The 22,999-nt window shown below is 45.9% G+C and overlaps 2 protein-coding genes across 2 annotated transcripts in view; one reads left to right on the forward strand and one right to left on the reverse strand.

Moving 5' to 3' along the window:
* Window positions 1-2,606: 2,606 nt before the first annotated feature.
* LOC106808074 (CD151 antigen-like) lies at window positions 2,607-10,234 on the forward strand. The gene is made up of 8 exons (XM_014810631.1): window positions 2,607-2,750; window positions 5,866-5,947; window positions 6,312-6,448; window positions 6,655-6,729; window positions 7,012-7,113; window positions 7,390-7,491; window positions 8,317-8,400; window positions 8,889-10,234. The coding sequence occupies exons 1-8, from the start codon at window positions 2,685-2,687 to the stop codon at window positions 8,955-8,957; spliced, it is 717 nt and encodes a 238-aa protein (XP_014666117.1). The 5' UTR covers window positions 2,607-2,684; the 3' UTR covers window positions 8,958-10,234.
* A 489-nt stretch (window positions 10,235-10,723) lies between these two features.
* Window positions 10,724-22,999, reverse strand: part of LOC106808082 (coagulation factor XIII A chain-like) — a 15,154-nt gene continuing 2,878 nt past the window's right edge. Inside the window, exons 5-18 of the mRNA XM_014810647.1 lie at window positions 21,562-21,634; window positions 20,334-20,521; window positions 19,049-19,167; window positions 18,673-18,780; window positions 18,178-18,361; window positions 17,230-17,365; window positions 16,633-16,736; window positions 16,112-16,236; window positions 15,867-15,984; window positions 15,618-15,757; window positions 15,311-15,461; window positions 13,927-14,087; window positions 12,468-12,604; window positions 10,724-12,144 (exon numbers count right to left, since the gene is read on the reverse strand). Coding sequence (XP_014666133.1) covers window positions 11,808-12,144; window positions 12,468-12,604; window positions 13,927-14,087; window positions 15,311-15,461; window positions 15,618-15,757; window positions 15,867-15,984; window positions 16,112-16,236; window positions 16,633-16,736; window positions 17,230-17,365; window positions 18,178-18,361; window positions 18,673-18,780; window positions 19,049-19,167; window positions 20,334-20,521; window positions 21,562-21,634 — 2,081 coding nt within the window. The 3' untranslated portion in view covers window positions 10,724-11,807. The remainder of the gene's footprint in view (window positions 12,145-12,467; window positions 12,605-13,926; window positions 14,088-15,310; window positions 15,462-15,617; window positions 15,758-15,866; window positions 15,985-16,111; window positions 16,237-16,632; window positions 16,737-17,229; window positions 17,366-18,177; window positions 18,362-18,672; window positions 18,781-19,048; window positions 19,168-20,333; window positions 20,522-21,561; window positions 21,635-22,999) is intronic.

Consider the following 22,999-nt stretch of genomic DNA (forward strand, 5'->3'; position numbering starts at 1 on the left):
TACAGAGGAGCGAAATAAGATGTAAGCCCCCTATGGCACGCCAACCGCGCCCAAAGCGATCTCTCGAGATGCAATTTCAGAAGGCGGAAATTTCCTATACACTCGGGAGTGTTACCTAGAGCAAAAATGAATTGCAAAGAAAATTTTAAAAGTTGAAAAATGGATGAACAAGTATCAAATCGAGTGGCGGTGCGTACAAGATAATATGAACCGTACGTGTGAATCCATGCAGTGACCGGGGTGGGGAGGCCTAGATCCTTGAGAAAATTAACATTCGCGTTCTCCTAACACCCCGATCCGACCTCGGGCAAATACTGGTTGTTTCTTTACTTGTGGATTGTTGTGTGAGTATGTACTATCTGTCAGCTTCTCACTCGTTAATGTTCAATAAATTTATATGATTTTTGTTACTATATGTTTCATACGTTTCAGTAAATAAATCACAGAGTAATAGCTATTGGCCTACACGTAAATAATCACGAGCGGCAAACATGAGCATGGAACGACTTCACCGAAGCCTATGCTATGGGTTTACAGATGAATATATGTAGTAAGTTTTTATATAATTTATATTTTATTATTTCTCCACTTTTTATACTTTTTTATTTATTTAATTGTTTTTTATTTTTTTTTTTCTTATTAATTTTTTTACATTTGGGGAATGGCCGATGCGGTGTGCCCAGAGTGAGAGAAATTGGCGCGGGTAGACTATGGGGGATGGAGGAAGTGTGAACGGTCCAGGGCATGGGCAATTGGGGATGCGATAATGAGGATGGAGCGGAGTGGCATGAGAAGCTAGAGAATGCATGGAATGGAAGTGCTGATGGGATTGGATGCATGATAGAAGTAGGATAAAGTCGTGTGATTTTTTTTGGGTAATTTTGTATTTCAAGCAAGCGCTCACCAACTGAGTAAAAGGCCATCTGATTCCGGGAAACGCCGGTCCCGCTAGTATATATATATATATATATATATATTATATAGGTATATAATAATATAATATATATCATGAATCATGATATATAGTATATAGATCTTAATTATATATATATATATCATAATCATATATATTATATATATCATATATATTAATAAAGTGTCAGACAAGGTGCCCGGTCAACTCCACTATAGCGCGCCCAGCAATAACGCGGGTAGGCCTACCTATATAATACGATCATGCGCAATAATGATATAAAAACAGTTTAATTATTCAAGTATTTAATAATTTAATACATTTTTACGTAGCTTGGCCGCCAGAAGAAGACCGCCAGCACATTTCGAGGAATTAATCATTGCGAAGAAGGAAAGCTAGGTTTTTCAGTTCAACTATAGTTTTGCTAAGACTCGATAAAGGTGAAACATGATAAGGAGGCTTCAGAACGACGCAGAAATTTGAATAATGATGACGTAAAACGCGCTCTTTTTTGCTGCATTTGTGCATTTCATATATGCACGACGATTTTTTGGTTATACCAAAGGAATCGAAAAATACATTCAAGGTACGCGTGCACCTAGCAACTACATATTTTTTTGACAACTAGGTACATATATTTTCCATGACTCAATCAATCAGGTCGAGTCTTCTCGAGAAGAATGGTGATGGCATGCCAGGATGGTCTGTGCAGCATAATTGACCGAATTTCATCGGCTGACTGCAGGCCAGTATCGCGTCTGAGTTGGTCGATAAACGTCAGTCGCTGGCCGCCCCGAGAAGCCCAACCCTGTTGAGGTTCCCAGGGAACCAAGTCGTGCGCGGCAACATTACTGTGTCGGACACAGTGCCCCGCCAAACGCAATCTTCTCTATCGTATCTTAGAGGAGAGCGGTGGTAGTTCCCCATAACGCACCTGATTCGGAACACGATCCTGCCAGGTGACATTACATACTTTTCGGAGCATACTCGTGTAGCATCCATCAAGTCTGGTCTCGTCTCGTACTGTTAATGTCCAGGCCTCGCATCCGTAAGTGAGAATTGATTCTACCGAGGTCACGAAGATACGATTTTTTTGCCCTTTCGCCATATTTGAGTTCCAGATGTTGTTCAGCTTGTGGAGCGCACGCCAAGGCTGGGCCTTTCTCACGCCAATATCTTTACCTGACGAGCTGATATACGAGCCTAGGTACTAAGGTAGGCCTACTTGAATTCATCATTGACAGCTAATATTTTACCATCGAGAGTAGTCAGCTCTACGTTATCCGGAATGTTAAAGGGTACTACCTCGGTCTTTTTAGTATTCAAGGATAGTCCAAGCTTTCTGCATTGAGTCTCCACACCACATGGCAATTCTTGAGCTTGGTTCACCGAGTCACTTGATAGTGCAATATCGTCAGCAAAGTCAAGATCCGTTCCATGACTAATTCACAGCGGATGTTGTAAAAATGAAAGGAACCCAGAACGCGGGCGTCTCTTGCTTGCTCAGCGCTCTTTCAGCTATTTTACCCATTTATGGGACTGGTCATCCCAATATTGACAGTGCAAGTGAGGTAGCACTAAGCACCCCACGTACAATGCGAGCACGCGGCATGCGTAAGCAGCAATAACAGCGAGACGTTGTGATTGGCCGAGATCATGATAAAGTTGATTGAGTGTGAGATAAGGAGAAGAGTATGTATGTGGAAACCGTGTAACGTCGCACAAGATAAAATCGAAGCGGTGTAATCGTCAGCATCGTAAACGAACAGCCATGGCGGTCGAAGGAACGTTTAAGTTGATGAAATATCTGTTGCTGGTCTTCACGTTTTGTTTCTGGGTAAGTTTGCGTGTTCGCGTCGGCCTATACAGGACCCGGAACATAAATATGATAACATTGTGCGAATAATTAAGTTAATATTATATATATTACTGAGCAACCTAATTAATGTTTGAATATATGGCACAAATAAATTTTTCTTCGCGTACTATTAATTCCGCTCTGTTCTACATTTCCGATGTTCAAACAATCTAAACTAACTATATCTTGTTTTTGTTTTTTCCAAATATATATATACATATATGAAAAAAAGAATAACCCGACATTTCGTTTATATAATATACTAGCGCTTTCGACATTATTATTAGAAACCGATAGTGTATAACGGAATGGCGGATTATTCTTTTTTTCAAATATTAACAACTGAATACTGTATTGTGAAACCCAAGAACTTTTCAACAATATATATATATATATATATATATATAGTCAGAGATACGATTTGACGTGAACATGGATGGATAACTCAGGCGTTTAGAATTAGGGGGGAAAATTTGGAATTTTTCACGAAACGTGAAAAAACGATCGTGTAAATCAGATCTTATACAGCAGCCGAACATATACGAGCATCACACCGCCAGCAAATGATTTTACTAGCGATTAATTAATCGCTGTTTTGTTCAGAGTCATAGGAAAGGTGTTTGAAATCTTGTGGCAAACCCTATATTCGCTCTCCTTCACAGACGTAGCGCGCCTAGCCAGTATGTGAAAAACATGAAAATTCGTGACTAAAAAAGCTTTTTAGGCTTCCTATTTCATATATTAGGTCGAAGGGTTTATGCCACTTTGTTGCATTGCCCTTGTCGGGCATTTTGTTTATTTCAAGCAGTTTAAATTTCTCATGGACTTTACATTTTGGCGCGCCCACGAAGCCAATGTTCAGGGCGCCGCTGTTCGCCCCTGCTTTCGCTCATGAATTAGGCACTGGTTTCGTTTGAATAACCGTAACGCTTGCCAAAGGCTGCATAATATCAAGAGTAGATTATCTACTCTTGATAATAGCTTGCGCAATGCGCCATTTTGACGTTCGTGTGATATTGTCGGCAAAAATGGCGCCGCGTATTATTCACGAAGGCGCGTTCTAAAACAACCAGTATGAAAAGGAAAAGCCGCGTGGGTGCATGCAATAAATCCCACGTGACGTGACATCTATATTGCATGCACGGCATTGATGCACGGTTTACGTGCAGATCTCAAACGCGTATGTTGAGCTCAGTAAAAAAAATATACCGCACCCACATGTCATATTTATTGTCGCTATAGGGCCTATATTGTCGGGAATCTCAATCATTCCTACTGTTTTAGTTGTTCGGTTTCAAAGCTATTTCGGAGCATTATAGACAGCAGCGACGACAGTCACACAATATTCGTGGATGCGGTGCTTATACTGTAGCCCCCCGTGTGGCGTGTTTGTCGACTGAAGTTCAAACAGTTTTATTGCCCGTCTCGGCAAACACTATACGTCTTTAACCGCGCGCCCTGCATGGGTTCTCTCCATCATGCTTGTTCTTCACCAGCCGCGCGGCTAGGAGGCAGGTGCGCGGCAACCAAACACGCGACACACACCGCTCAATAGCCGCATGCATTCAAAAGCGCCGTGACGTATATAAGCGAGAATTCAGTTAAACGTCGGAAGCGCTGAGAGTCCTGAACGCGGTTTGTTGGAAGCGCACGATGCGTGACCGTCTGCGTTGACCACTGGCGCTAAAATAGAATGTGTTTTCTTGTGATTTCGGAACTGCCCGCAACCATGTTTACTCGGTGGCTGCACCGTGGGTGACGATATAATTCACAACATGTAAACTATTGATGTTATAACACAAGTACGTTGCGTGGCAGACGCGCTGAAACATGATATAATCGACGGAGAATAACATCAGGGGTAAAATCCTTTATATTATATTCAATTTTACTCTTGCAAATATGAACAACGAATAATATATAACCTGCGCATTGACTAACTTCACCATGGCAACCGATCGATATCCTGTATCTCTATACGTATATATATATAATATATATATGTATGTGTGTGCGTGTGCGTGTGCGTGTGCGTGTGCGTGCGCGTGCGCGTGCGCGTGCGCGTGTGCGTGTGTGCGTGTGTGCATGTGTGCGTGCGTGGTGCGTCTGCGAGTGCGTATATGCGTACGTGCGCGCGCGTGTGTATGGGTATCTATATATATATATATATATATATATATATATATATATATATACATATATATATATATACATACTAGGGACACAGTATAAGTATATCGACCGGTTCATTATAAAATATTATTATATAGATAGATGGGGGATTATTAGAAACAGGGAGCCCTTGTACATATCTTACCGTACACTGCACGGCCGTTATGTGTTGAGACGAGCACTCCGCGCAAAGTGTTATCGGCAAACATGCTGTAAGTAAATATTTCACACAAATTCATCACCATAAACGCGTTCTGGTGTCAACCCCGCGGGTCGGTCTAGTGTGCCTTGTGCTTTATATCACTTGGCAGATATGCGCTGATAGGATAATATGGTGTGACTGTGATTTATAATACCCTTCACGCCGGCTTTCTAGCTGTTTTTTTCCGGTCGAACGATGCATCGATGAGCAAACACCAACACCAACCAACGTTTACGCAAAGTATCTAAAAAAACTGAATGATTCCCGCAGCTTATCCGTAGAGTTGAACATGCGCTAGCTTTCACGTGTTTATAATATTTATCCTAAACTAAATAGCATGTTTTTATAAAGTCGGAGTGATGTAAGTTAGTAGGAGTCACAGACAGAAACGTAGTCTAGAAATTTGTAATTATTGATGTAATCCTAATAAAAAAATTAAATAAATCCAATACTAAGGGCTTTGAGCCCTGGAGTCAACATGCACAGCTTTAGCTACGTTCGATATTTCATCACCGGTTATTATCGATCCTAATAGCGTCTTTTTCTTTTCGTAGCGTCAAGGATATACCATCAGAGTGATGCCATGATGTACGACAAAAACTCTGAAATTAATGATAAAATATTGTAACATCCCTCCAAACGCACAATTTCATATTATATACATATCTTTTAATTGTTGAATCATTGTTTAAATTTACATATTTAATGTGTTGTTATCAGATGACTGCCATTGCCATGACAACGGTCGGTCTATGGTTCATCGGAGACATCAGATTCTTGGAATTTATCAAATATATATCAGGTAATTAGATTTCAGACCGTAAACTGCAATCTGATTTCGTTTCTGTGAAACGTATATAGAGCTCTAAGCAAATGAAACTTATACACAGGAAAGCGTGTTCATATAATAAATGTATTACGCAATCCGAGCAAACATCGGCATGATTCACCAGGGCCGTAGCTAGCCGGGATGGGAGGTGCAGGAGGGCAGCGGCCCCAGGCCTTAGTATAGTACCAGCGGTGAACGGCCAACTGTCAACTGCCCAGAAGAAAAACCGCATATGCTTTTGCCCCCTCGGGAAAAATGTGCGAGCCCCGACCCTATTACTAGAGCCGATGAAGCTCTACGCAGGTTTCCATGGTAACGGACTTTCGTTCGCTTGCAGCGGTGGAGGGAAGCCCCGACCTGTGGAGCATGAGAGCTAGCGGTATACTCATGCTCGTGCTGGGTATCTGCGGTCTCGTCATCGGCTTCTTCGGCTGTCTGGGATCGTTCAAGGAGAACAAATTCCTGCTCAGCACGGTACGTGAGGCGTTTCCGATGTGCGGATCGCAAAGTTTGTCAACGGATTGTGTGACGTAACGACTGAATTATTCGGCCGGTGCGACCGCACCAGAAATTATATTGGTTTTATGATCTTCATTATGATCTTCATTTTTATTACGCATTCGCGCGCGCGCCATGTTGGCTTGCGCGCCGGTTACTTAATGTCGCTGTTCTTTCTGCAGTTCTTCGTCTTGGTGTCATTTTTGCTTCTTGGAGTAATCGCGGTTACGGTCTGGGCGCTGATTTCCAGAGCAAAGGTAACACGTTCTTATTCGTGGTAGTCATGGGGCTGAGGGTTGTGTGGTAGTCACGGGGTGATGGTGGTGTGATAGGCAAGGGGCTGAGGGTTGTGTGGTAGTGTGTCGGTGGTTGGTGGGAGGTGATTGTTGATTTCAACGTCATTTAATACTAATAATAACTACGAAAGTATATAGCAGCAAAGCGAAGTACGTAATGCGCTCAAACGAATTTGTTCTTTACATTGGAGAGTCGCATCTATAAGGGAATCTTGGTTATGACTGTAATGTATTATACTGCAGATGTATGAGCTTCTGTATGCCGAGATAGACCGTTACGTAAACCTCTACTACACACCCGGATATGATGACATCCACTTCACGCTCGACCATTTACAACAGTTTGTTAGTAATTCATAATTAAACTGACCATCTCTTAATCAATCTGTCTGTTCATGTAACTACTCGATAGCTCGCCCACCTGCCCATCCATCCATCCATCCAGCTCTCCATGCATTCATTCATCCATCCGTCCGTCTGTCCGTCAGTCTTTCCGTCCGCTCGTCCCTCCCTCCGTGTGTGCGTGCGTGCGTGCGTGTGTGCGTGCGTGTGTGCGTGCATCCGTCCGTCCATCCACCCATCCCGGCACCATACTACAGCAACATATCGGCCATGTTTCAGAGCCGATGCTGCGGCGCTAACGGAACCGTCGACTACGCCGTACGTAACGTGGAGATTCCGAAGTCATGCATTAACGGATACACGGGCGAACGCTATCTCTCGGTGCGCCATCTACTGTCGTAAATCAATAACTCCCAAAGCGACCAACTGTTAAAATCGGATCCCCATGCAGAGCAGTTGATTGATGCTAGTAAAAACTGATATGTTGTCAAGGTTATATCTCATATTTCTTGTGGAAATCGCTGCAGCATGGAGTATGCGATTAATCAGTTTCGCCGCCTGGAGGGTTGAGATACTACACTGTCATGAACGCCATCGCGCGCATATATAGTAGATCAGCTGTTTCCTGCTGACGTGCATGACAATATAAAGCGTATGAATCTCCGATCCCCGCCGCCGCCGCTCACTGAACTTCTCTAACTACGAAATACGTATTGTCCCAAAAATACTGTACTCTGGCACGCGGTAGTGCTATGCATTTTGTAGTGTAATCGATGTCAACCTCATGATCACTCACTCTGCACGTCTCCAGAATAATATGAATGTAATTCTACGCTGGCGCAATACACGCGTGGTTCTTGTAAATTCCCTCCTTACCGTCTCAACTCGTTTCGTTTGCTGGAAAGCGTTGAAACGTAAATCTTACGGGTATTCGGTGACGCGAGTCCAACTTTCAAGTCCAACGCGTGCAACTTGCACAGACAATCTTGCATGGTTGTCTGGAAGGAGAAAAGAGAATGAGATGCTCTCGCTCGAACTGGTTTACAGAAGTTAAGTTGGTTAAGAGTTTAGAAGAAGCACCGTGGATTGTATCAGAATGGCCGAAAATCAGGATGAACGAAGATAGAGCAAATATCATCTTAGCGCCCCAACGATCGCGTGGCTACGGGAGTGACTTGACCTGACATGAAGTCTCTTACTGTTTAGGGCTGCTCCGAAGAGATCATGAACCGGTACCGAAGACACTTTGGGATGCTGATATCCTTGGGTACGATGGTGATAGCCGAACTGGTACGTATACAATGGGGGCGATACCATGATGTTGCCAACAGTGAAGCAAGTAGTGGTGTCGCTATAACAAAGCATGTGGCATGAGCCAAGACAGACAAAGAGAGAGCGAGAGAGAGAAAGAAAGAGAGCGAGAGAGAGCGAGAGAGAGAAAGAAAGACAGAAAGAGAGATAGAGAGCGAGAGAGAAAGAGAGAGAGAGAAGAGAGAGAAGAGAGAGAGATAGAGAGAGAGGAGAGAGAGAGAAGAGAGAGGAGAGAGAGAGAGAGAGAGAGAGAGAGAGAGAGAGAGAGAGAGAGAGAGAGAGAGATAACGATACAGTTGGGAAACAGCGGGATAATGAAGTTAATCATTATCCATTATGTAGGTGATGATGATGTAGTTATGCAGTTATGCAGTCATGCACACAGACACGCAGGCAGGCAGACAGGAAGTGTTGCATTGTAGAAGGAATTCCAGCGCAAACAATAACGACAATCATTTTTCTTGCAGATGGTTGGTCTGATGTGCACACTCTGTCTCTGCTCCAGCATCAGCGAGCAAGACGACAAATTCCGCTAAACACCATTCGCACCCGAGTCTCGAAACATTACGGCCATAAATATAGAACGTACGCTATACATACTAGATCTACGTCACGGCCATGAAGCGCCTAGCAGTAGCGCAGCAGGTGTAGAGAGAATACGGACGCGAAACGTGGGCCTAATACTCCTCAATGAGGGTGGCATGGTGATCAGAATTTCCTAATAGATTCGGTGCGTTTGAGTTGTGCATCAGGTAAAGCTACGCCTATTTTAGTGATAGATATCCTGTTAGTAAGTAGTCATGCGGTTTAATGCCTTCGCTCGACGGACGTTCTATCGCATCTCATTTGCCTATTCGTGTTTGTGAATGGTCATTATATTAGGTTTTTAGAAGTAAACAAATGAAGTAATAATAACCAATAAGTATTAGGATCAGAAGTGCATAATATAAAGATATCAATACACTTCTGTTACGATGATCTGTGACGATTTCATGCGATATCTGCATGCATATAATGCATACCTATATATTCAAGAACCTATTGCTTCTTGCAGTCAGCCGACTTTGTTGGTACCTATATAAATAGCTCTGCTGCACTTACAAAAAAGTTGATTGGTGTATAAACTCTGCTGACGTGAAACCAGATTTTATTACGATTTACGGGGAAAACTAAGAATAGATGAAAAGGTCTGCATCGTGCCACAACTAATACGAATATATGTCATTAAATGCGCGTGAAATAAAACCGCGTGGGGATACTGTGTGATCAAATATCGATTGCGAAGTTTAAGCACATCGCCGTTAAATGCGTACTTTTACACATTACACATATACGATTAATCGTATATATCACGAATAGAGACACAATCCACAGATATTAACGCTGCTCACTGAAAGCCCGTAAAAATCATGTTAAATGTTCACACCATTTATTAAATTCTGATTAATGTTATTATACAGAAGCAGGAGAGAAACAAACATACGTCTTACTTGTATGTCATACTATCATTATACATGTTATACACTACAATAGAAAACCACACTTAACCATGTAGAGTGACAAAACGAATATCGACGTCAGAATGAGAGAGGCGGGGGACACCTGCCCATGTCTACTGTACTAATGTCCACGGCGAAAATCCTGACAATTCATCTTAATATTTGTCTAATAAGTAGCTAATCAAATGCTATGCCTAATTGAAATGCGAAAAAATCACTACCTTCATGTGTATTTAGATGCCGGCTTTGCAACTACAATTAGTGACACTCACACCCAGCGCATGCTAAATACTCATAACCTGATATAAACAAGATATAGAAAATTAAACCGAATACGGCACACAACAATCTCGTGAGATAAAATAATTCACTGTATTATATCAACACGTCACAACACCTTCCACAAAACTCACACATGTTGACGAGTTCATTCAAAACGAGAGACTAATGATAAAGTGTCTCTAACGATTACAATAAATGTATATATGTGACCCGCTCCATACCAGCAAAACCAGGATTAAGTAGGAAATTCTACAAATTGAGTTATGTGCATATCTGAATAGATCAGTTAATTACCTTTAAAATGATATATAATATTTGGCTATATCTACAAAATTGACCGATCTACAGAAATTTGAAGATCGGAAACCGACTTATTCCGGAATATCATATGCAGCTTTTGAAATGTTTTTGTTTTTTTTAAATTAAAAATGACCATAATAATCTAGAGATATCTGAACCTATATATCCGGATTAAATATGCACTTAGGAACTTATTTTTGTAAAAATCTCATTTTTGTCCAGGTAGGCCATTTTCAGCATTGACATGTGTGCGTGCTCATTACTCAAAACAATGACTTGCGACTTAGTCCGTATTATGCTGGAGTGGGTCACATATTCTATAATGACGTATCCCTACCACAGGATAACAGCTAACTTCACGTATGCACGGCCGAGTTCTAGATTGCTAACGATTGCGAAATCTCCGCATGAAAACACCACGATGCATATGTGCACATTACAATCTGGAAGCTTTGTCACAACACTGCTAGCAACGGGTGTTTCTACGAAAATTTCCCAAAACCTAGACCTTGCATCAACAGGCCATATAGAAGATAATTGTGATCTTGCTGGCTGAGTGCTTCCTACAACAAAGAACACCTAGCACGTAAAAATACGTAAAATACAGAAGTAACACACACACACACACACACTCGCTACTCGACAAACACTGCTACGATTCTACTAAAACTAGCTAGACGCCAGTATTTTACCAGTGACGGACAGAAATACGTACCGTGATAAACCAGGCATATATCTAGTTGTTATCTTACATATGACACACAGGCACAACACTATTAGTGAACACCGACAACCGACTCTATCCTATAAACCCTACATCTTGTCTACATAATCTCCAAAGAGACGCTTACATGTTCTTTGCATGATGACTGTGAAAACAATTATACATTGGTCATTTACAGTGTAACTGCCACTACCAGTTCAGAGGAGATTAGGCCCAGAGTTAACCAGGTGCAAGTGTTAATGTTTTTGCACTATTAGTCATGATCTATGTACAAAAACTACATTCCCACTTTACAGACCCTAACAACAGTTCCCTTCCCCCTACTCCTACTCTACCATATACGTAACGCGACTTCACTTGCCGTGACTGCCACACTCTCTACACAAACACTATGAATCTACTCACAAAACGTCGCTCCCTTTTCGTCGGTAGCCAAACAGTGCGTTCTTGTAGCACGCTGCTCGTGTCAAGCGAGGGCTCTCTCACTCGCCAACAGTTCTAACCCCGCGCGTGCGTCGCCCCCAGATGCCCCCACCCAACCTCTCCGGGGTCACTCGTTGCCGTTGCCGTGACGACAACGCTCACTCCCCCACCGGTGCCCCCGTCTCCATCGCTTCCTCGTCCGCAGCGCCGCCGCTCTCCGGTTTACCCTCCACCGCGCTGTTCACAGGGGGCGCCACGGCGTCGAGCTCGCCGTTGTTGGTCGAGTTGATCGCCTGCACCTTTTCGTCCACCTCCTCCTCCTCGTGCTCCTCCTCTTTCTCCCGTGGAGCGTACTTCTTGACGTTGATGAAGGCGTGACCTTGAATTCCGCTCAGCTGCTCAGAGTAGAAGTTCACGAGCAGCTTGCGTCGTCCGTAGCGCAGCGCCTTCACCCATATCTTCGCAGTGACCTCCTTGTTGGCAGCAATCTGCCCTCTGTAGCAACGTGAAGGTCACACCGTCACACAGTCAGTGGATACGACTACGCTGATGTGAACATTTCACACACATATTTGAGCGAATAACATACAGGCGTTAACACGATAACAGAATGATTTCGTTACAGCGCAACTTCACTTTACATTGCATTGCATTACACGACATTACAGCATCATTAGATTCTATTACATCGCTAATTAATATCATATTATAAGAAATCATAAATTACGGCATTCCAACAGCCTCCGATTATCCAATTATTATCAGCGTCAGAGTCGAACGCGGCACTTTCTGCGTTGTAGTAGTACAGGGTATCTTACCGATGTCGCTGCATGCTGGCGTGGATCGCAGAGCCCTCTGCGTGGAAGTGGCCGTTCTTGAGAGCGATCGGCAGCGGATTGGTGAAGGTGACCTTCACCTCAAAGTCCTCGTTCATCACCACGGGATCCGCAAGAACCTGCAACACAGCGACAATCCCGAAGCTGCAGTAGCGCCCTCTGTGTCCGCAGCTGCTGCCGCGCAGTAAGTCGCAACACACGCAAGAAACTGCTAGACTCAAGTAGGGGTGCACCGGATCCAACTTTTTAAGTTCCGGCCGGAACCGGAACCAGCTGGATCTTGAAAAAAGTTCCAGCCGGAACTACCTGGCCGGAACCGGAACTTAAGCTGGGAATAAACTTGACAGTTTTGGCCCAGTATTGCGCAAACTCACTCAGCCTGAACGAAATATTATTAGCAGGCACATCACTCCGGCGATAGGACAATGCTCAGTTCTAATTACAGGATGGTTGTTAGATGTATGAATCGGCTGCTTACAGTGCATAATTCTGGCATCTTATTCGCGAGCGAATTCTGTGGCAAAACCTGCATGTTTTGCAGTATCCCTGGTTTTAGTCGATTATTTTCAGCTAACAGACAGATGCCATTCCTGTGGCTCTAAGAGTATTTGATTTTAAATGAAAATCTCGTGAATCACCTAACATCAGTTAGGTTCAGTTCAGTTAGTTAGCCGATGTTCAAGTGGCAAGCGTTTTTGGGCGGAATAGTGTGAAGTTGTTAACACTATATTGTCAGCAAGTTTACTTTATTGACTCTCAACTACATTCAGTGACTGATCTTTTGATCTTGATGACGCTTGTAGCAGAAATGAAATTACGAAAAAGTTCCGGTTCCGGCCGACTGTTTCTGAAGGGTTCCGGCCGGAACCGAAACTCTGGAAAATTGGGGATCCGGCTGGATAGTTCCGGCCGGATCCAAGTTCCGGTGCACCCCTAGACTCAACTGCTAGCGATACTGCAGTAAACGCCGCATCAAATCGCCACGAAACACGAGTTGAGAACGTTATAAACACATCCACTCAATCAGGACTCAATTATAAAAAAACATCAACTCAGGACTTTTGATATTGGTTTTCGATTTGCATTTCCTCGTGTCCGTTTCTCGAGTCACTCGAGAAGCTAATCCTCGCAAGAATGAGATTCACGCCCTCGTGTGCGGCTCGACTTGACCAAAGTACCAAACCATAACCAACGCACACGTTTGCAGCTCTCTTTCTCCCACGCACCAGTCAGGTTTTAATCAACATAGATAAGTTAATAGAGATGTATATGAGATTATTCAATATTATTAGTATTATTATTATATATTATATTATTATTATATTAGATATTAGTATTTGACTCCGGACTCGCGTTAATTTTGCACCCTGTAATATTATTCACCCCCGATATTATTATATTGAGATATATTATTATTATTCTATCATGAGATAATCGTCACCTCGACACCGAGACTCGGTTTCACGAAGTCTGTGATGTCAAACTCGACGAACAGCTGCTTGGTGTCGGCGACGCTCGCCTTGATGAACGTCTTCAGCGCGCCATCAGCCACCAGGTTGTCCAGGTAGTCGTCCTTACCAATCAGCATCGTCACCTTCTCCTCTGCAAACAGTTCATGAGAGCGATTCGTACGTGCAATGTTGGCCACGAGGGTGGTAGGAGGGTGGTCACGGTGGTGGATGTGAAGATGGCCGTGAGGATGGTACAAGTGTGACAACAAGGGTGGTACAAGTGTGACAACAAGGGTGACAACAAGAGTGGTACAAGTGTGACAACAAGGGTGGTACAAGGGTGACGAAGTCTAGTAGGGATCCGTAACGAGTGGGTACAAGCGTGAGCAACAAGGGTGGTAGCTAGTGTGACAACAAGGGTGGTTACAAAGTGTGGCAACAAGCGGTGGTACATAGTAGTGACTAGACAAGGATGATCACAAGATTGGTGACAAGCAAGGGTGGTAAACAAAGGGTGAAACGAGTGTACAAGGTGACAGACAAGGGTGGTACTAGTGTGACAACAAGGGTGGTAACAGAAGTGTGGTCAACAAGAGTGGTAGGGCAGAGGGTGGCAAACAAAGAGTGGTAGCAAGCGCGTACAGCATGACAAACAAGGGTGGTAACAAGTGTGACACAAGGGTGGTACAGAGGGTGACAACAAAGGGTGGTACATAGTGTAGAGGAGCAACAAGGTGGTACAAGTGGTGACAACAAGGTGGTACAAGGGTGACAGACAAGGGTGGTGACAAGTGTGAAACAAGGGTGGTACAAGTTGTGACAACAAGGGTGGTACAAGTGTGACAACAAGGGTGGTACAAGGGTGACAACAAGGGTGGTACAAGTGTGACAACAAGGGTGGTACAAGTGTGACAACAAGTGTGACAACAAGGGTGGTACAAGGGTGACAACAAGAGTGGTACAAGTGTGACAACAAGGGTGGTACAAGTGTGACAACAAGGGTGGCCGTGAGTGCGACCACGAGGGTGACATGAGGGTGGTACAACGGTGACACTAGGGTGGTACAAGGGTGACATGAGGGTGGTACAACGGTGACATTAGGGTGGTACAAAGGTGACATGAGGGTGGTACAACGATGACACTAGGGTGACATGAGGGTGGTACAATGGTGACACTAGGGTGGTGCAAGGGTGACATGAGGTACACTGGGCGAGCTTTTGACAATCGTATTAGAATTTGGGGAGCACACAGCCTCCCGGCATTCTGCGCCCCCACTACTACAACACCGCCTGACATCGCTAAGTTCCACGCATGGACAACACGCGCACCGCTCCATTAAGGGCACGACTAAGACAACTAGAAGGCGCTGCATACCGGCTTTCGGCTCCAGGCTGACGGCAAACTTCTCTGACTTGACGTCCTGTACGGTGATTCCCGTGTAGAATGCCATCTTGGCGCACATCGCCACGGCGACGGTGCGCGCGCCATCGGACGTGTTCGTCATCTGCAGGGTGACGGCGACGTCCTGGAAGATGTGGTGCAAGAGCAGTGAATACAACAGACGCATATTACGATGTGATCATAATAAAAAGCCACGGTGATCACAGCGAACCACAGCAGTCTATCTAAGCAAGGTCAAGTGAAACAGGCGATAGCAGCGCCACCTACGAGTACTTCTCACCTCGCCCACGCCGACCGCGTCGTCGCCCGATACGACCTTGAACTTGACGTCGTCCTCCATCTTCTTATCGTAAATGTTCTGATCGCGACGCGAGCTGAACTTGTTCGCGTGAAACACGGACAGCCGTTCTTCTTCCGTGCCTGCAACACATGGCGCCAGCATGTCACAGCCACGCGAGTCGAGCGACACCCCCCCTGAATCGCTGCGGCAACGCGCGCGCGCGCGAGAGGCGCGGCGCGGCGCACTCACCCTCGGTGTGCTTGTAGTTGTGCGTGAGGTCGAGGCGTTCGTCGCTTCCGACGGCCTTCGTGCTGATGTTCTGACCGATGCAGTGCTTGCTCATGCCGTCAGCCGTCATCGTGCCGTCCTGCGAGGAAACACACCGACACCTGTCAACAACGCGCGCACAGACGGCGACCTAACAAATCCACACCTGCACAGCCTGCTGGATACCATGCACACCCACCCGCCTCAGAACCGATCGCGCTGCTTACCTTGTGCACGACCCAGTACACCTTATCCCCGTTGACCTCGGCGAACAAAAACGAGGTGTCGTGTGGCAGATACACGTCTCCCTTCTTGACGGCATTGACGGGTGCTGGTCCACACCGCATGACACCTGTCACAGCAAGGTCACGCCAATGTTAGAGCCACACGAAGAACATGTACACCCATTATATTATATTGTAATATATTACATGTTCAAGAGCACATAAGCTACAGTGCAAACAATGATAAAAACCGCGAACATTGTACATTCAGTCCAATTGTTCAAGATTATTTTAAGCAATTCAAGATAAATCTATTTACTTAGTGTAATTATTTAACATTAAGAAGAAAGATTTTTTTTTAAATTGTTCACTAAATCCATAGCCTACATTCTACGACAGCCCTACACACTCACACTCCCGCACGCACGCACGCATGCCCGCCCGCACGCACACACACACACACACACACACACATAAAGTGAAACAGATGACACCCATGTACAAGTGTTGAGTGTTCGCTTTACCTTCGCTGACTTCCTGAGGAGTAGCATCGTAAGCCTGCCATCCTCCGTAGCCGCTCGGCAAGTCCGGCCGCCGGAACCACGACTCATTCCACACGTGGAAGTTCCTGCAGTAGCGACAACCCACGGTCAGATATTACAATGGGGCATGGGTGACGCCCTCTGGTTATGCACACGTCTACATCGATGAAGCACTTGGCCTGATATTACAGTGCGACATGGCTTCTAGCAGTGCACACTGCTACGTGAATTACGCACCAGAGCAGATAATTAGTGGTGCACAGGTGGCGCCCTCCAGTGATACACACGTCTACATTGATTACACACGAGGTCAGATATCACACTGGGGCTCGGATAGCGCCCTCTAGTGATGCACACATCTACACTGATTACACACGGGGTCATACACTGGAGACCAAGTTGCACCTACTATACCTATTATACCTAGTATCATTACACTGGAGACCAAGTAGCACCCTCTACCAGCAAGCACATGCACACGGATTATGCACGGAGTAAACAATTACAGCAGGGGCTTGGACAACGATACCATCTATCGGTGCACACGCCTGAGCGTACACGACTCGCGCGCGCACTCACCACACGGAGTCGTTGAGGTAGTCGACCGGCTGGTCGTCCTCGTCGTAGTGGAAGTCGACAGTCATGCTCGCATCCGTGTCGTGCGCCGACTCGAAACACGTCACCGGTCGCGTGGGAATGCCCAGCGCACGCGCCACTGCGTGATGGAAACGATAGAACACGTCAGTGAACAAACGTAGCATAGCACGTACAACGCAGGCACCACTGCACGACAGAAACGATAAAAGTAGCAATAAAGGATAGAAGTAAACGAGCAAAGCAAACGCGACATGACACGCACGATCTTTTCTTTCCCATTTTTCGCCGTAGAACCGCCGTGCTCAATGTCCATGACTCCATGCTCTCCGCGTGTGCGTCATTCACAAGGCTGCTGTGTGCCATCTGTGTCGCACACACTGCCTAGTGCTCCCCCCGCATTTCCACGTCTCACATGTCTCACATACGCCACAGCGACACAGTCACTTACACGTCACTTACATGCCGCACTCACAACGCACGTTACGACGTCTCCAGGGTTCATAGTAGTAAGACACATGTTGAAATAAGGACTTATAAGACCCTTTCTGGAGGCCAAAATAAGACGTTTTTACGTGATTTCTGATAGACCACCGACTATTAAAGTACACTAATAATATTTATATACACAATTGCACAGCAGATTTAATTATTCCGTATTATATATACAACAATTCTTACTCTAAGTCGAGAACAGTAAGTCGAAAAATAAGGACTATTAAGTACTTTTCTAAGATTTCACCAAAAATAAGTACTAATAAGGGCCCTTATTTTATTTTTGGCAAAATAAGTACTTATAAGACTTTGGAAGACCCGCTACGAACCCTGGTCTCTCACTTAAAAGAGCGATGCGCATGTTAACGAGGTGTTCGGGGGCGGGTACGGCTGGATGCGTGGCGCAGAAGGGTTCGGGCGTGAGCTGAGTGTACGTACGCGTCGTGCAGAGTCCGGCGAACACCCAGCACTGTCCGTACTTGACCGCCTTGTAGTCGTTATCCGCAAAATTCCCGAGTATCTCGCCGCTTCCCGTCCAAGCCGTCGGCGGCGTCGACGATGATGGGTAGGTCTTCGTCCACCTTCCCTCTAAAACGCCCCCATCCTCGTCGTTGCAGTTCACCTGCGAGCAATCCCGCGGCTCTTTAGTAATGGTAGGGTCGGTCGCTCGATTCTCGTACAAAGCAACGAGCACTGATCAATCAGGAATAGTTAAGGCCCCACGCAGACGCCATCACACTTATTTGTAAAGAAACACTGTGCATGCAAACAAAGCAATATCATCTCACCACCTCACCCCAGCCCTGATTAGGCAAGACGGATGGATAACCACCCTCCCGTTTCTGCTGGGGCGGAAGAGTTCAAACCCCACACCTTGTTAACGAAGTCAAGCACTCGTTACTTTCCCACCCCAAGACTGGGCGGTTGCCTTACCATTGCGGAAAGCACTCGAATGACCTGGCAAGGATTGCTGCGAGCGCTCGAGCCCAGCTCTGCCTTGTCCAGCAGATATAAAGCCGTCTCCAGCGACACATCCTCAAACTGGAAGTCATAAAATAGCATTCAAACGCAGACACCACAGTTCAGGAATATGTTTGTACGAATATCTGACACACGCGCACGTAGCTGAATGCTGGACTAAGGCTTCTCACCCCACAGGACTAGCGATCGTAGAGTTATCTACAATTCGCTATAGACATCTAGAAATTTTACTAACTTTACTTTAAACGAGCTATCTAAATACGCGGATTCATTCAGGAAGTGTAGACGCTGCAGCCTCATACCACCTAACACGTGACATGGCGTGTACCTGTGCATAGTTCCAGTTTAACGGCCCGTAGCGACGCCAGTTGCCGACCCAGATGCTGCCAGTCTCGTTTAACACATACTCCTCCCGCTCTGCCTCGTCCTCAATGTAAACATCGTCCTCTGTAAAAAAAAATGGAGTGAGACTGAGACAGAGCGAGGACGATTGAGATTCGTAACTCCCCGCAGCATTCGCACGAGCGACTTGTGCATTTAATGTAATGTGTAAAAATTTAATGGAGACAGATTTGTCACCCACCTGGATATACCGGCTGTTTAGAGAGCCACACCTATCGATCATATACATCACCAGTCGCTAGCACACGTCACACCCGTCGCTAGCACACGTCACACCCGTCGCCAGCACACGTCACACCATACATCACACCCGTCACCAGCACACGTCACACCTGTCACCAGCATACATCACACCCGTCACCAGCATACGTCACACCCGTCACAAGCCTACGTCACACACGTCACCAGCACACGTCACACCTGTCACCAGCATACATCACACCCGTCACCAGCACACGTCCCACCCGTCACCAGCACACATCACACCCGTCACCAGCACACGTCCCACCCGTCACCAGCACACGTCACACCCGTCACTAGCACACATCACACCCGTCACCAGCACACGTCACACCCGTCACCAGCACACGTCACACCCGTCACAAGCCTACGTCACACCCGTCACCAGCATACGTCACACCCGTCACCAGCATACATCACACCCGTCACCAGCGCACGTCACACCCGTCGCTAGCACACGTCACACCCGTCGCCAGCACACGTCACACCCGTCACCAGCACACGTCACACCCGTCACCAGCACACGTCACACCTGTCACCAGCATACATCACACCTGTCACCAGCATACGTCACACCTGTCACCAGCACACGTCACACCCGTCACCAGTATACATCACACCCATCGCCAGCACACATCCTACCTGTCACCAGCATACGTCACACCCGTCACCAGCACACGTCACACCCGTCACCAGCATACGTCACACCCGTCACCAGCACACGTCCCACCCGTCACCAGCACACGTCACACCCGTCACCAGCATACATCACACCCGTCACCAGCACACGTCACACCCGTCACCAGCATACATCACACCCGTCACAAGCCTACGTCACACACGTCACTAGCACACATCACACACGTCACGTCCGTCACCAGCATACATCACACCCATCACCAGCGTTCGCCACACCTGTGACGTCACAAACATCACCGGCATCAGGCCACGCCCGCCGCCGCGCTTCGCACCTGGAGCCCACGGGTTGAAGAGCAGGTAGATGTCGTCGTCGTGCTTGTATCGGTGGTGCAGGACGCCGTCGGCATCCTGGGCGACCGTCTCGACGTAGAGGCTGTACTGGCCGACGATGGCGTCCGCGCGCGTCATCACGCGCACGTTCGCCGTCTTGTCGCCGATATTCAGCAGCTGCGCACACCACCTGGTGGCGCAAACGCAACGTCGGACACGGTTGCAATCGAGTGAAAATTTGCAGTTGAGGGAAAAATGTTTAAGGGGAGGAGAGGGGAGGGAAAATTGCGGTGGGAATTTGCAGCGGTTTGTGAATGCTTCAACACCGCAGCGATGGCTCAATGGTAGAGTGCTCGCCTCGCATGAGGAAGGTCGGGAGTTCAACTCCTGGCCGGGTCATACCAGACTTAAAAAATGGTACACACGGCTTCTCTGCTTATCATTCAGCAAATAGAGATAGAGCGTGGAAAGTTAACTCGCAGTGCTACCAGTGGACTAACCCCCCGCTGTAGTATTTACTGTGAAAGCAGCTGTGGGGCCTCGGGTTAAGGAAATGGAGATAGGCACCGCCCTATGCGCCACATAGGCGCGCGAAGGATTTAACTTGTGAATGGTTTTCTTGCCGAGGCAGATGAAATTGACGTGATCGGAAAGTTAACAGATAATAATATGGTTGTATTAACATTGTAATATAACTGAAATGAAACTCACAATAGTTTAATGATTGCATATGCTAAAATAGTAAAACCCCTTACGTGCCAACAACTTGTACTGTACCCATTTCATGCCTATAGACGGAGCCATTAGTACAGATACAATTAATTCTAATAGATTTAAATACCTGTTTAAATGTGATATATATATATATATATAATGTTGTGAGGGCATTGTATTGTCAGACTGATCCTATATGTTGTATGTGTAGGTTTAAGCTGGCCTCCATAGCAGTCGTCACTCAGCTAATCTTCCATGAATCAAGTATATTTCAAGGTCGTCGATATAAGGCACATAGACCATAAACACTCTGTTAAGCATTTATTTAACTTTTAACAATGTTGTTTCACATTCTATTATACTGTCCCTCATGTTATGCATCTGGAATTAACCTATGGGTTGTGACTTCTGTATTCTGAGGAAAATGTGACAACCCTTACTTTCCATTACAATATATATATATGGATTCAACACAAGAAGTATTTAATTCGTAAACATGAAATTCAGACAGCATACCTGTCAATGTGGTATTGTTCCTTGTGCACTTCCAATCTTCTTACTGTTCCCTTGCTTTCCTGAGGTCTTTTACCTACATCGAAATTCACCACATCAAGAATAGCCTTTTTAACCATCATGAAATATCTAGTACTGAGCATTCACGCACAAGAGACATGCAACGTTATTTTATTACAGTGACTCGCAAAAGCACGATGCTTCCCGGCGTGCTCACCTTCAATGCTTCCGCGTCCCCTTCCTACGTAAATTTTCCCCTCACCTGTCACTAGTGTTGTCAATCGGTTGTAATTTCGTAATCGATCATCGGTTGGACCCAAGTAACCGATGATCGGTTACAATCGGTTACTCGGGGTGTTGAATGCCTGCGTGTGCGTAACGTCGTGTGCATGTAAACATAAAATAAAGTGGCGTTTTCGTCACATTTTTCTTGTTGTCCACGGACAATGTTCAGACTGTTAGGTTGTCCGGCGCAAATCTGGTTGTCTCGGACAACCGGACAACGGCTTATTTTCGAGCACTGGTATCTATCTCAAACTCACAATAACTAACTTACATTTAAAATCACTATTGTACAGGACATTGCAGTCGCAAGGTACTTACCGCGGCGCACCTATTTTTGCAGTGTGTGTCGACGAGGACTCGTCGTGATGCCAAGCTGGGCCATGAAGAGAATCTGGTGGGAGACGTGTCGAAATGGCGGACGAGGCATTCCTTGAGAAGCGTCAGTCCTGAAGCAGATCGCTGAAGAAAGCAAGGAAGGTAAACATCTTAGCTGTGGCGCGAGATGAGACGCCTATGAGGCTCCTGATTGGTCGGTTTCTACGAGGCCCCTGATTGGTCGGCTGCTACGAGGCTCCTGATTGGTCGATTTCTACGTGAGGCCCCTGATTGCTCGGCTGCGCGGATTCGCGCTGTCGCTCTGCTTGGAAAAATTACAATGTCTCGATATTGCTTTTTTTTACATTTGGCATGTCACAGCCCCATGTTCTTCCTTGCCCTTGCAAGATCCCCATGCTGTTTGTTTACGTCGCCGTAGCACGCAGCTTGGCGTCGTCAGGCGTGAACACGCACCTGGAGGAGAACCGCAGCGCCCACTGGTGCGAGGAGTACGAGACGGAGAAGCTTGTCGTTCGGCGCGGGCAGGCGTTCGAGCTGACGATAACGTCGCCCGGAACTACGACCCGGAAGCGACACCATCATCCTGCAGTTTGTGACAGGTAGTGATGTCAACGCATTCATTCGATATATACTCGATCGTTTAAGCAGTGGCCCTCGACGCAAGCGCTTGGTTATAAAATCCATAATCAATTTCATTAAAAAAAAAAAACGTTGGAAAAGTGATGAGATCAGTCATAGTATTATATCACACAAGTAATAAAGCAGTGCAAACACAAACAGTAAACATGGGCTAAACAGCACATACATCACACACTGTACA

Source organism: Priapulus caudatus, unplaced genomic scaffold (genome assembly GCF_000485595.1).
Source record: "Priapulus caudatus unplaced genomic scaffold, Priapulus_caudatus-5.0.1 Scaffold252, whole genome shotgun sequence".
Classification (NCBI taxonomy): Eukaryota; Metazoa; Priapulida; class Priapulimorpha; order Priapulimorphida; family Priapulidae; genus Priapulus; species Priapulus caudatus.

Excerpts from the sequence above, each read along its gene's own strand:
- LOC106808074 (XM_014810631.1), top strand. The coding sequence starts at position 2,685 with ATGGCGGTCGAAGGAACGTTTAAGTTGATGAAATATCTGTTGCTGGTC. Across the intron at positions 2,751-5,865 it reads TCTTCACGTTTTGTTTCTGG|ATGACTGCCATTGCCATGAC; the intron begins GTAAGTTTGCGT and ends TGTTGTTATCAG. Across the intron at positions 7,114-7,389 it reads TCGACCATTTACAACAGTTT|AGCCGATGCTGCGGCGCTAA; the intron begins GTTAGTAATTCA and ends GCCATGTTTCAG.